The 13,890-nt window shown below is 36.1% G+C and overlaps 2 protein-coding genes and 1 long non-coding RNA gene across 3 annotated transcripts; 1 reads left to right on the top strand and 2 right to left on the bottom strand.

Moving 5' to 3' along the window:
* The first annotated feature begins 1,260 nt into the window (after positions 1–1,260).
* Positions 1,261–9,124, top strand: LOC129293038 (uncharacterized). The gene is made up of 15 exons (XM_054930842.1): positions 1,261–1,758; positions 2,518–2,639; positions 2,717–2,805; positions 2,889–2,924; positions 3,296–3,386; positions 3,689–3,811; positions 4,600–4,664; positions 4,816–5,312; positions 5,391–5,475; positions 5,569–5,712; positions 6,187–6,752; positions 7,426–7,561; positions 7,663–7,731; positions 7,843–7,971; positions 8,707–9,124. Exons 1-15 carry the CDS (start codon positions 1,541–1,543, stop codon positions 8,818–8,820), a joined length of 2,484 nt encoding a protein of 827 aa, XP_054786817.1. The 5' UTR covers positions 1,261–1,540; the 3' UTR covers positions 8,821–9,124.
* Positions 4,629–5,573, bottom strand: LOC129293040 (uncharacterized). Its single transcript, XR_008589100.1, has 2 exons — positions 5,326–5,573; positions 4,629–5,082 (listed from the first exon to the last, which is right to left on the bottom strand). It is a non-coding gene; the product is annotated as an uncharacterized LOC129293040 (long non-coding RNA).
* Positions 9,125–10,874: 1,750 nt separating the features above from the next.
* Positions 10,875–13,544, bottom strand: LOC129293039 (reticulon-like protein B4). The gene is made up of 5 exons (XM_054930843.1): positions 13,337–13,544; positions 12,296–12,476; positions 11,755–11,908; positions 11,424–11,493; positions 10,875–11,221 (listed from the first exon to the last, which is right to left on the bottom strand). Exons 1-5 carry the CDS (start codon positions 13,512–13,514, stop codon positions 11,055–11,057), a joined length of 750 nt encoding a protein of 249 aa, XP_054786818.1. The 5' UTR covers positions 13,515–13,544; the 3' UTR covers positions 10,875–11,054.
* Between the last annotated feature and the right edge of the window lie 346 nt (positions 13,545–13,890).

The following is a 13,890-nucleotide window of genomic DNA, read 5'->3' as shown; positions in this document are numbered from 1 at the left end:
CAAAAGAATAAAAGAAAAAGTTTGTGAGCAGAAAGAAAAAGAAAATAAATATTTAAAGCAGACAAAGGGGAATGAAAATGAACCATCGATCAATTAATAATGCATGACTTGAAAGCTTTGATCAATTATATATATGCGCGTGTGTGTGTGACAGGGGAAATAAAGAGTGTTATTTGTATATTGCAAATTGCATGTCCCTTTAGCAACAATGTGTTTTTCAACATTTTTTTTTTCCGGTCAAAAGTTCTCTAACAATGTTGTTTGAGCATTATGTTTTAGTGCCTCATTGCAGCCTTCTCCTATTGGACTCATAGCTTTTTCGGTTTTAAAAATTTCCTTTTCAAAACTTCTTTTTAGAATATAAGCGCGCACACACACATGTATCCTTTATAATTATAAATTAATGTAATCAATATAAAATATAAGATCTATTGAAAGATGGCCACAATTTTAAACAGAAATATTAGTGTGTTCACTCGTTCTTTTAATCCCATATAACGACAACATATCTAGTATATATTATTATACACCAAATTTGAATGGTTTCATAAAAAAATCCTAACCACCCAAAAATAGGTAAGTTAATCATTTCCACTGCAAATTTTTTTATTTAAATAGTTTTTTATACCAGTCATTGGCTGAAAATGCAATGCAAAATACATGAAGTTTGATATAAGCTGCAAATACTCAACCTTTTTTTTTTTTTTTCACACTGAGTTTCTGCCCTTCACCACTTGTGCAATATTCTGAATAGCTAGGCCAGTGCACATATACATAAAGAACATAGATATTTTTTTTAAACAAATAATAAACTTACAACTGAAGTGATATGATATATTTCTTTTTTTGGACCAAATTTTTCTGTGACATGTATATGACATGCTCGTGGACCGTTTTATGTACGCTACATGCAAATTGAAGTATATGACATGTACATGACATCCAACATTTTCTTTTGGGTCAAAATACGTTGAAAGTTTTTATGTAAGCTACATGCAAAATTGCAATTGCAACTGCAATATACATGTACATGCGGGAAAATTTGAAGTTAGGCTTAATATGTACAGTTACACAAAAGTTTAAATATTTTTAAAATCATGAAGTGATAAAATGAAAAATAGCAATGAAGTCTAAACAGTATAATAATGTGTGTGTGTGTGTGTTTTCCCTTCTTTTCAAACATTCGGTATTCATGGTTCCCGGCAAGATTCAACGTCCATTCGTAAGGAAGGCTATATATAGCGACTAAGGAGAGGGCCACACACAACGATTCATTCACCTTTCAAAAAGCCTTCACACCAACGACGTCTTCGCATTTTCTCGCCTGTCCTCGTCACCCATTTTTCTGATTCTCTCTAAACTCCTTACAGAATCACTAATATAGAACCATTATATCTTCCTTTAAAACTTCCTCAATCCAATACTTTTTCGCGATAATCGCTTGCCCAGGTCTTAAAGGAGCAACTTTTTTTCTTCTTGTTCAAGAGGGTCGGTCTCTTGTCCTTTTGATTGACGGCTTACGACAAATTGCGCGACCCGGATGGAACAGAATAGCGTTTTGTTCTCCGCATTGAGTGTGGGGGTTGGGTTAGGTGTCGGGCTTGGGTTGAGTCAGCGTCAAACCGTGCAGAAATGGGTTGGGTGGAATCGTGAGTCTCGAGAGCTTACTGGGGAGATGATTGAGAAGGAGCTCAAGAGGCTGGTGGTTGATGGAAAGTGCAGCAATGTCACATTCGATGATTTTCCTTATTACTTGAGGTAATCTTAAGTTTCTTTTATTGTTGCATGCCATTTTGCAGACAGAAAATGTCAGGAAACTGTTATAGCATTTTGAGTCTGTCAATTTGATAAATAGGTTGAATTTCTCTTGATCAATTTGAGTTCAATATATTTGGCAAGAAGATTCAGTTTTGAAGAAAGCTGACTTATACATGTTATGAAAGTTTAACTTAATGAGTATAATGGCCATGGTGGATCAAAGGCTTTTTAGACAATGATCTGCTTCTGGTTGACTTGTAAATGGAAGGCATTTCGATGTGAACCTGATGTGTTGGTACTTCTAAGCTTGTTTTTCCTCATCTTTTTTAAGGATTTTCTCGGATTGTTCATCATTGAGTTCATCGATGCTCTCATGTGAAACCCAAGTTTTTATTTAGATTTTTTTGTTGGCGTAGCTATGTCGCTATGTCAAGTAAATTGTCCCTTCCTGTTGGCTACTATCTTTAATGAACCCGAACTCTTTCTTTCGTTTCTTAGTCTAGTACATTCCAAGGATTGCACTGTTCTCTAAGTTACTGCTAGTTGAGTTTTTATATGTGGTACAAGCAAGCCTTTCATATTGTTTTGTGAATTATGGCCTATCTTTAGCATCGCTCTGCGTATATGTGAACTTTAGTCCATTCAGAGATGAATTTAGTCTAGCCTTCAAGGATTTTTTATGCTCTAGATCTTAACTTCTTGTTTTCATTTGATGGATACACTTTATCTTATTGTCACCGTATGATGATGTGATGGCAGTGAAAGAACTCGAGTGTTGCTGACAAGTGCTGCATACGTTCATTTAAAACAATATCACTTCTCAAAGCACACCCGAAACCTTTCACCAGCAAGTCAAGCTATATTACTTTCTGGACCTGCAGGTATATTGTGTACAACTTTTGTCCGGTGATCCACGGGTCCGCTTGCTTTCTACTGACTGTAATTCTAACTTCTACAGAATTGTACCAACAGATGCTTGCCAAAGCTCTAGCACATTACTTTGAGTCAAAGTTGCTTTTGCTAGATGTCGCTGACTTCTCTAGGATGGTAATTATTTACTAGACTTCAAGTTTGTTTGACATATTGAGATGTGTACATATTCATATATGTCATGTTTTTACCTGCCACAGATGCAGAGCAGATATGGATGTGCAAAAAAGGAACCAGTAAGTCTAGTGTGCTATGCACCTTGTTTTTGGTCATAGTTGATTCTTCTTTGAGGCCTGAAGATACTTTCCTGTTTATTTCATACTTTTTCACCTTGAATGCCTATTTTTAATATGAAAATTCCGAACCTTTTCACCTTGAATGCAATTTTTTAATATATAAACTAGATGAAAAGATTGGCACGACTGTTAAAGGGATGGAGTGCCCTTTTGTGATCCACTCAACTTTCCTGAAGTAAATTGGATTTTTTGTTAAATCCTGAGAAGGATAATGCTTTTCCTTTTTTTTTTTTTTGGCTAATGCATTCACTTGGTTGTTAATTCACGGAGAGATTTTCCTGACACACTTTTTTTTTTTTTTTTTTGGGTAGGCTTTTAAAAGGTCCATATCCGAGTTGACTCTGGAAAGAATGTCCAGTTTGTTTGGTTCCTTGCCAGTCCCTTCACCCAATGACACTAGAGGTACTGAGAGAATTTGTGGCATCCCTTTTAAATTGTTATTTTAAATTTTCTAGTTACTTTGTTATAAAGCTTGGTAATCTATGATTCTTAGTGGACATAGTTGTAAATTGTTAACATTTTAGTCAGTGATAGTAGTAATCATGTCATTGCAAAAGGTCAGAACTACATTTATAACTTCTTTAACCTTTCAATATGTGAATCAACTAATGTTTTCCAGTTCTTCACCTTTATCTGGGTACTGCTAGCTTGATTTACATGACCATTACTTCAATAAATCTTCTTGATTGGCAATATTCATGAAGGAACTTCACGTAGACAAATAAAAGGTAACGAAGCTTCCGATAATCCTCCAAGACTACGTAGGAATGCCTCTGCTGCAGCTGATATGAATAGCATTTATTCCTATTCTGGATCAACAACTTCAGGTTATGCTGGAATCTGTTTTTGTTTCTCTTTCTCTGCCTTTCTATTTTAGCTGTTTTCCCTAACTTTGATCATTATTACTGTATACGTAAATGCATTATTGTTGAAGTTACAGATCACCTTGTTATGTTAGTTTAAGGTCACCCTTCTTTTCAAAGATTGAATTTAGAATCTATATTTAATTGGCATATTGATTTTAGTTGATAAATGAAATTTCTTCTGTGTAACTGTTGCTAGTTCTTTTATCTGGAATGCTCCAAGAATTGTAAAATTAGTACCAAAAAGTAATTTAATTCACTGGAAGTTTTATTCTAAACATTATACTTCAGAGAATGGTTTTCTTAGTACATGCATATGTCAACTCCATTAAATATCATATCGCTAAATACTTTATGCTTTAAGACATATTTCCTCCATTCCTATTTATGTGTGAACTTCCACTAATTCACACAAATCAAGTGAGTTAAAATTAGTTAATGTTCTTGAAACTAATCTATATTTCCATAAATGTCCTTAATTAAATGCAATAAACTGTAACCCAATCCTACTCATCTTTCTCAATCCCTCTCTCCACCATAATTGCTCATCTATATTTTTGCCAAGGTCATCATTGGAGAAAAAAATTGATTGCTTCATAGATTTTGCAAAATGACTTATAAATAGGAATATGAAAAGTTTTTAGAAAGTGATTTATAGCTAGGAATGGGAGAGTTTCTTTTCATTGGTAATAAATTACATCAAATTTTCTCCATCTATATATGCTTAATGCATGATATTTCTGTTTTTTCAGGTCCCCAAAAGCGGCCAAGCAGTATATGCTTTGATGAAAAACTGTTTATGCATTCACTCTATAAGGTGATTTCATCTTAGAAAGTTTGCTATTTTAAGTAGAAATGCTGCAAGAAAGTAGCAATCTTGTACCCTTAATGTGTCTAAGGATAACTATTTCTCACTCTCCGAGAAAAAAAAAAAAGTTCTAACAAGCAGGATTTAATAATAATTGCAGGTCTTGGTTTCTGTCTCAGAAACCAGTCCTATCATCCTATATATCAGGAATGCTGAGAATCTTTTTCTCAACTCACACGCATTATACAGTTTGTTCCAAAGAATGCTAAAGAAAATTTCAGGGTCAGTGTTGATACTTGGTTCCAAGATATTAGATTCAGAAGATGATTGCAGAGAAGTTGATGAGAAGCTTACTGTGTTATTTCCTTACACCATTGAGATCAAACCGCCTGAAGATGAGGCCAACCTTGTCAGCTGGAAAGCCAAGCTGGAAGAGGACATGAAAATACTTCAGTTTCAAGATAGCAGAAACCACATTGCTGAAGTACTTGCTGAAAATGACATCGAATGTGATGACTTGAACAATATCTGTCATGCAGACACCATGCTCCTCAGTCAGTATACTGAAGAGATGGTGGTATCTGCAATATCTCACCATTTGATGAATAACAAGCATCCAGAATACCGAAATGGGAAATTAATCATATCAGCCAAGAGGTACATATCTCACCAGAATGTTTTTTGGGCAATTGATTATGAAAAGTGGTTTTTAATATTGGCATTGGATTTGGACAGTTTGTCCCATGGATTAAGTCTATTCCAGGAAGGGAAAACTAGTGGAACTGGTAATCTGAAGTTGGAGAATAATGCCCCTAAGAAGGTTCGTTTACAAAAAAACTCCAGTGAATGATGAAAGAATGCATATAATGCCAAATTGACAGACTTCATTCACTGATATGGTCTGAAATTGTAGGACACTGCTGGAGAAGGAATTGCTGGTGCAAGGAATGATGTACGTGATATCTTTGCACCTGAAAAGAAAAGTGCAATGGAAAAATGTATCCCTGTGACAAAAAAAGATGGCGACAGCACTACTGCTCCTGCTTCAGTGAAAGCTGTAAGATCAAAGTCTCAATAGTTAACCTCAAGTATAACACACGAGATGAATATTAAAAGGCAGTACAATGTTATTTGTTATTTTTGAAGCCCACTGACAAGAAACCATGTGAACACCATTTAATAATAAAAGAAAGATACAACGAACTCCCTTGATTTCCTGAGGCTCTCACTGAGGGTAACTTCATGAACTTTATTTTCCTCAGCACCGGATCTGTTCATCGAAAGTCAATCAGGCCTTATTAACATTCCTCTTGCTTGTGTATTTTCATCCCAAGTTAATATGACAATTGTGAATGTTAAGAGTACTTTTGATCGTTAGGTTAAGATAGCATCATGGTACATGAGTTAATCTTCATCTCACTCCAAGCACTGGAATTGCTATTTGATATTTAGTTACACTTACATGGATACCTTCCTTTTTTCAATTTCATGTAATATCAAGTTTTACACAGGTTTAATTGCATGCTTGCAGGAAGTTCCTGACAATGAGTTTGAGAAGCGAATAAGGCCTGAGGTTATCCCCGCAAATGAGATAGGGGTTACATTTGCAGACATTGGTGCACTAGATGAAATTAAGGAATCACTTCAAGAGATGGTCATGCTCCCCCTTCGTAGACCAGACCTCTTCAAAGGTGGTCTTCTTAAGCCATGTAGAGGCATATTGCTTTTCGGGCCTCCTGGTACTGGGAAAACTATGATGGCAAAGGCAATTGCAAATGAAGCTGGAGCAAGCTTCATCAATGTCTCAATGTCCACGATTACTTCCAAGTGGTTTGGGGAAGATGAGAAGAATGTCCGAGCTTTGTTCACACTTGCAGCAAAGGTTGCCCCTACGATAATCTTTGTTGATGAAGTTGATAGTATGCTTGGACAGAGAACAAGAAATGGAGAACATGAGGCCATGAGGAAGATTAAAAATGAGTTTATGACCCATTGGGATGGCCTATTGACAAAACCAGGCGAGCAGATTCTAGTACTTGCTGCAACCAACAGGCCATTTGACCTTGATGAAGCAATCATAAGACGGTTTGAGCGCAGGTAAGGCCACAATATCAGCATGATCATCTAAATCTTCTATTGCACTTGCATTACAATAGTTTTATTAGTGGAAAAAAATTATACATTTTTATTTTGATTATTGGTTATGCAAAGTTAGGTGCCCAAAAAGGGGAGGAAAGCAAAATAGCCTGCAAATGGGAGTTTTCATAAGATAAGGATAAAAAAGAAAACATGATTTTTCTGTCATAGACTTTTCCTTTCACATAATTCATGAACTCCCCCTACGAGGTAGTGGGATGAACTCCCATAATCATGCAGCAAACACTACTGGGTGACCTTATAGTGGCTAATGCCTGATAACGAGATATCTTAATTATATATATATATATATATATATTTTGGGATACATTGAGAGAATTTGAATTCTCGACTGCTACCCACATCCCATCCCACTCTTGCCTCATGAGCTAGCCATTACATATAGCCTTTGCTAGTATAGCACATTTAAGTCTTCCATATGAATTCTGTGCTCCTTTTGTCTTGCATCTAGCTAACCGAACAATAGTAACATCATCAACTGTACAGATTCAGAGAAACTTTTTTCTTTTAAAAAAAAAAAATCATTTGCAGTATCGTTGAACAATTTCCCTTTCATATACGGATTATTTTTTTATTGTGATTGATAATGCTTTTACCTTTTAATGTTGAGCAGAATCATGGTAGGTCTTCCAACTGCGGAGAGCAGGGAACAGATCTTGAAAACCCTCCTATCTAAAGAACAACATGAAAACATGGACTTCAAAGAGCTTGCAATCATGACAGAAGGATATAGTGGAAGTGATCTTAAGGTTTTCTCTTTCCTTTCTTCCTTTTGTTACCTGTTAATGTTCGTGATATAATAACTCAAGTAAGCAGTAGCATCTCCTGATATTAATTTCTTTGAAAACAGAACTTATGCATGACAGCTGCATATCGACCTGTTAGGGAGCTCATGCAGAAGGAAATTTTGAAGGAAAAGGTAAGTAACAACTTTCGCAAAACTAGCTTCAACACTGTTTTTATTTTAATTAGTGCAGAATTCTGGCATCAGAGCTGTAGAGATGGCTAATACCTACTTCATTTTATTCAGGAAAAGAAGAAAAGAGAGGCAGAAGCCAAAAGCTCAGAAGATGCTACAGACATTAGAGAAGGTGGAAAAGATGAAGTGATTACCCTGAGGCCTCTAAACATGGAAGACATGAAATATGCCAAGTCTCAGGTAGGCTTATTTGAACATTATTCACGCAAATGGCTATGCTATTGAGTGATTAATTTGAACGTCGGTTTTCCCATTGAACACATGTAGCATCTTTCCATATCGTCAAGGAATTAAAAAAATATGATTCCAGAGAATTGAAAGACAGATATCTGACATTCGACTACATATTAGGTAGATGATATTTAGTAGCTTGGTTTATCGGTAAGTAAAAAAATATGTGATTTGATTTCAAAATGTCTACCGAAAAAGTGGGTAATATGCCTCTGCTACACTATAAAGTACTAGCACCTTGCATGGAAAATAAGCTAGTACGTGCGTTGGTTTGTATTCATGTTTTTGTAATACTCACTTTCCATGCGAGATATTTGTGCTTTATGGTGAAGCAGAACTGTATTGCCAACTTGTGCAGAAAATATTCTGGATGTGTGATGTGAATAATCAAAGGTTCATCTTTCAATTTTTGTCTATTGATTTTAATTATCCCTAGAGAGCACAAGGTTCATAAACCTCATATTCAGGGACCGATACTTTAGATGTGGGAACTGAACTTACGCTATTGAGTCATAATATTATACTAAATTATTAAGGTAATTTGAAAGTAATTACAGCAGAAGATATACTTGACTCTTTCCTTAATCACTTGACAATGTCACAAACATGAAAGATCGAAAAACATGTATTTATGCAAGAACAATGACTTCAAATAGAAATTACGAGTGTATACTTTTTATGCAGATTGCTGCAAGTTTTGCTGTTGAAGGATCAATAATGGGTGAGCTGAAGCAGTGGAACGATTTGTATGGAGAAGGAGGTTCAAGGAAGAAACAGCAGCTTTCGTACTTCCTCTAGTTGTAGCAAAAGCTGATAACATTATGAACTTGTTAGCTTTCTAAGAGATAGGAAGAACAGGACAAGCAGCCCTTCATCTCAGAAAGGCTTAAATCCAGGAAGATATATACTCGAAGGGATGTTGTGTAGTTTTGAATTATGTACAAAGCAATGGCTACCGGAACTGGGGAATTTGTGTATATTTATGTATTGTGATTAGTGTACATGTCAACTTGAACTCTAGAAATTGATATTTGTCATTGGAGGTTCTACAAGATGCATTGACTATTTCATGGGACTAATGAAAGTAGGAACTTTTCCATCAGATTTGAGTGTGATGTAATTTTATGTGAACAGAATCCTCAAACATTGGCTTGGTAGATGCACTGCTTGTAGACATTGCCTCAAATTATTTGAAGTGTCTTGAGAATACATGCATTTCAATTTCCAAGAAAACCAATCTCTCTTTTAAAAAAGAAGAAACAAGCGGCAAAGGCCATTTGACTGAAATGTAATTCCTTTGAAGCAGCATAATAAGTGTTAAAAAAAAAAAGGACAAGGAAAAGAGGCTAATGTAACTTAAGTCCAATAATTGAGGTAAAGAAAATTCCAAAAACATGGTTAATAAGGTAATGTCAAGGGTTAGTTGTCCAATGATAACACCACCTTATTTTCTTGGAAGAAATCCTGGGTTCAAACCCAACGTCAACAGGCATAGGTGGATGTCTCTCTTTCTTAGAGAAAAGGGCTAGGGGGTAAAATTTTAATTAATAATTTATCAAAAAGAATGTGTATATAATTGACAAAGCAAGAACCATGCTCAATATTAATATCCATATTAATCAATGGATATAAGAATGTCGATATTCAAGTCATGAGCTTAATTTGGAGACTAGTCTCACAAATACCACACCCGCGAATTTGCTGACAAACCTAAGAGGGATATGAGGATAAGCTTAACAAGAACATACGATCATGAAGAGGAGAAAGTGTGAGTCGAAGTTGCGTGGATCAATTTTTTAGCAGCGACAGAATTCAAGCCATGTTGTTTGCAGTAAGCGTCACTGGTTGGGAACTAGGAAAATGTTCCCGGACATCGTGCGCTCACACCAAACGACAAGAGGAAGGCCCTTTTCTTGGATCTCACATGTTCATGTCTCTTTTAATCTCCAGAGATGCTCCTCTTGAAGCTCTTCCCGAAGGTCAAAGTATTGCATTCAATGCAGCAATCCACCTTCATCCTCCCTTCAAAACTCCTCTGCTTTCAACTCAGCCGACAGTCTGACACTGACGGGATGGATCCACATCATAGTGGGCCACGGCCACACAGATTTTTTCATTTAGAAAGAAAATTAAGGAGTATGAGCCCAAACTGAAAATAAAATGTTCGGCCTAGCCCTTTTGTTTTCGGGAAACGCACCGTTTTCTCTTCTCCTGCCCCTGGTCGTCGCTCTGCTTCTCCTCCTTCGAGAGGCTTGTCGTTGTCCATCTCGTTCTTCGCTTCCTTCGAGCTTCGTGGCAGCACGAACCCCTCTGAGCTTCTTCTCCGTGAATCATCTTCGTTCAAGCTTCTTGGAGGGTAAGTATCGCGTCACTATTCTTCAGTTTTTTGTTTTCCTGTGCGATTTATATAGAATGCAATATCGCCGACTGTTATTAACTGTTAGCTACAGAACGAAAGATTAAATATTTGGATGGATGATTTTGGGTAGCGCAGAATTATGTGAGCGAAGTAGGGGGGTCGGAAATCTATGAAGACGAAAACAGAAGGTGATGCTGACAAGACATGAATAAGAGAAGCGCAGAGATCGATGCTGACGTGGTATTTCCTGCATTATGATCAATCATCTTTTGCTGTTAACACACACATGCGGGGATGGGGATCCTATCCTACGTCGTCATCGTCTTGTTCCAGTTCAAGCGGCATCATAGAGGACTGTTGTACTGTACATATCATGAACAAACAAGTGCGCTCCTGTTAATGACTTCTAGTTAAGATCGAGCATTTGTCAACAAACAAAATTTCATTGGCCCTAAAAAACGGAAGAAAATTCACTTTTATATAACCAGCTCGAATTCGAATTTCTTCAGACTCTGTCAACTGGGAAGATAAGAAACAAAATCGGATGAAATTTCCATGAGGGACAAGACCTAGAATATCTTATCTAATTAATTAAAAAAACAAACAAAAGGAATTGACCCACTTTAATTAGCAATAACCCAATAAGATACCAAAAAAATAGAGTATCCGCCTCTTAATCCTTCTTCGATGGTCCTGCAAGAATGGGTATCTGGCTCAAAACCTTCTTATCAAAAACTGCATATTGCTTCTTCATCTCAGCTATCACAATCTCGCCATACAGATCAACCAGCTCTTCATTTTTTTCATACAGCATTGGCACCGTGAACATGAACACTGTGCCTGCGTCACACCAAAGTTTCCGTTAAGATTATACATATAAATATTAGAATCACCATCATCAATATATGTATATTACAAGCTAAGTTGTGGATAATGCAGTCCCTTTTTACGTCAATTTTAATTCAATTTTTCCCCCTGCAATTATTACAAGGAACCTCTTCTAACTGGTATTTAAGAAATAAGAGACGGAATATATTCTCACAAAGATAAAACAAGGTAAGGAAACTGAACGAGCTCCCAATAACCGAGAGAAACCATAATGCAACAATAACCTGGTAATGGGACAGAAAACACCTTAGTTAGTCCAAATGGTTGTCTTAAGTACAATGACTACAGATTTTCATACAGAATTTGAGATGTTTTAGGACACTTGAAAGATTAAGAGAGCAAAACGAAAGTATGGTTAACCTTCAGGTGATTAGAGTCCTAACCGATTCGCACTTACAAGTTACAACTAAAGCCTCTGAGCTGGGAATCCTTATTCTGCCAACCAATTAGCAACAAGCATTTCAGGAGAAGAGTAGTGAACTTACGATAACAAACTTCTTCAAATCTTTCCCAGCTGTAATATCTCTCAAAAGATTACGGAAAGCCTCCAAGAATCCATTGATTTCGTTTCTAACAGTAGAAACAACCTCAAGAACGCAGTCTCTTGGAATTGTAACTTCTGGGATGTGAGGTGCAGACCTGGTTAAGAATTAAATGTCAAGAACACATGAAATGTTTTCATGCAATACAAAAAGTGTATCATCCTCAGGATAAAAACAGTAACTTTTAATCGCTTATGGTCATATTTTTCAAAGATTATATATAGACAAATCTATTTTGAATAACTAATAATATAATACTACTACAACTACAATAACAAACCTTATCCCATTAAGCTGAGTCGGTTACACGAATTGTATGATATCATTGTACTCTATTATCAATCAAACTCTTAAGAATATTGTTAATTAAGAGGTTTCATTCATAATATTCCTAAATTATAAAAATTAAAATGGAAAGCTTATCGGCAAATGCATTCAAAGTTACTTTAGTCTAGTCCTAAGAACATGGGTAAATATGGCTTACTTGTGGATATACATGGATGCCTTGGTCCACAAGAAAAAGAGAATTATTACGAGAATCAATGCATGGCAAGCCAGAGAGATGAAATGGTATCCCAGTACTTCAAAAAAAAACCATAGCGCAGTAGCTGCAGCCAACACCCTTCTTGACACATCTTTTTTCCTCCACAGCACAACTTCAGCGGCTGCAAGGGAAGATTAATCTTGTAATTAAGACAACAAGACTTTTATCATCCAGAAACCAACGAAGTACGTGACAAAACTATGTGATTCATACTTAAAAAACTAACCCAAAACATAACAGTATATAAATCCTAATGAACATCATGGATAATTTAGGAACAGAGCCTTACGTTGTCTGTCCAACCCGACCCAACCCTTCATATTTGGCTGTATGGTGATGTTTATGTTTGCATGTGTCTCTTAGCTATGAAATGATGACGAAATATATCAGAACAATATAAGCATTATATTCCTTGTAATTTCATTTGAATCACATCATTCAAATTATCTGGAACATTGCCTTAATTAATCAACTACTATCCAAATCTGGAACAACTTATCTAATGCGATCGTAGTGGTGAAATTGCTTTAAAAGTTAAAAGGAACAATCACATATTAATAAATAATAATATCACTTGGCATGATCTGATAAGAAGCCACTGGGAAAGCGAAGGAAATTATACAGAGCCAAATAATTCGTTTAATTAATGACAAAAAAGTAAAGAAGAAAGGATGGATGAGCTGTTCCAGTTCGATGCGTGGTGCTATGATCTCAAACTGTAGATATGAAATTGTGAAGACCATCAAATAAAAACAAAATTTCTGACTAACTGTCAAATGCGACTATATTTAACGACGGAACACTGTATGTTCTATAGATCATGAACAACACGTATTATAAGATTATTCCTCGCCTAGATTTTCGTCTCAACCAAGCAGACCGCGTGAACGATAAATCAATAACGCATCATTGTTCGAGAATCGCAAAAAGCAAATGCAGAGAGATTAGGAAAGACAAAGCGTATAGAGAAACAGGAACTACCTTTTCCTCCGCCCAAGACCATGCAGAGAGGCCTCTCGCGACCGAAGAGTCTACGACCACTGGTTTTAGAGGAGCGATGATCAGCGGCTTCGAACGCATCGGAATCCTCAGAAGATGAATTAGAGTCGTCGGTATCACGATGAACCTTCTTCTCCGACTTCTCTTCATGCTCCGCCATGCTTCTCCCTGCGTTGAGAACAAGATACGATGAAATGGGAAAACGAGGTGTAATTAGTTGATATTCTTGATTAAAGTTCTTCACACACACACACACACACACACACACACATATTGATGATGTAATTTTTGAATGTAAAAAAAATTCCAATTATGAAAATAACATCATAGTCAGGCAGCTGGCCAAAAAAAAAATGATAATCAGGAAAAACTTGGATAATTATTTTATAGAAAAAGAAACATAAAAATAAGGGTTAATGTTCCATTTTGCCCTTATATTTATTTTTTAAAAATGTTGACCACCCTATAAGTTTAAGTGAGGCAATTTTACCTTTAAACTATTTTTTAAAGGAGCAAAAACTCCCTTTCATTAATTA

The sequence above is a fragment of the Prosopis cineraria genome, unplaced genomic scaffold, assembly GCF_029017545.1.
Source record: "Prosopis cineraria cultivar Desert tree isolate PC_DT_omini unplaced genomic scaffold, ASM2901754v1 PC14, whole genome shotgun sequence".
Classification (NCBI taxonomy): Eukaryota; Viridiplantae; Streptophyta; class Magnoliopsida; order Fabales; family Fabaceae; genus Prosopis; species Prosopis cineraria.
This window is presented reverse-complemented; position numbering and strand designations above follow the sequence as displayed.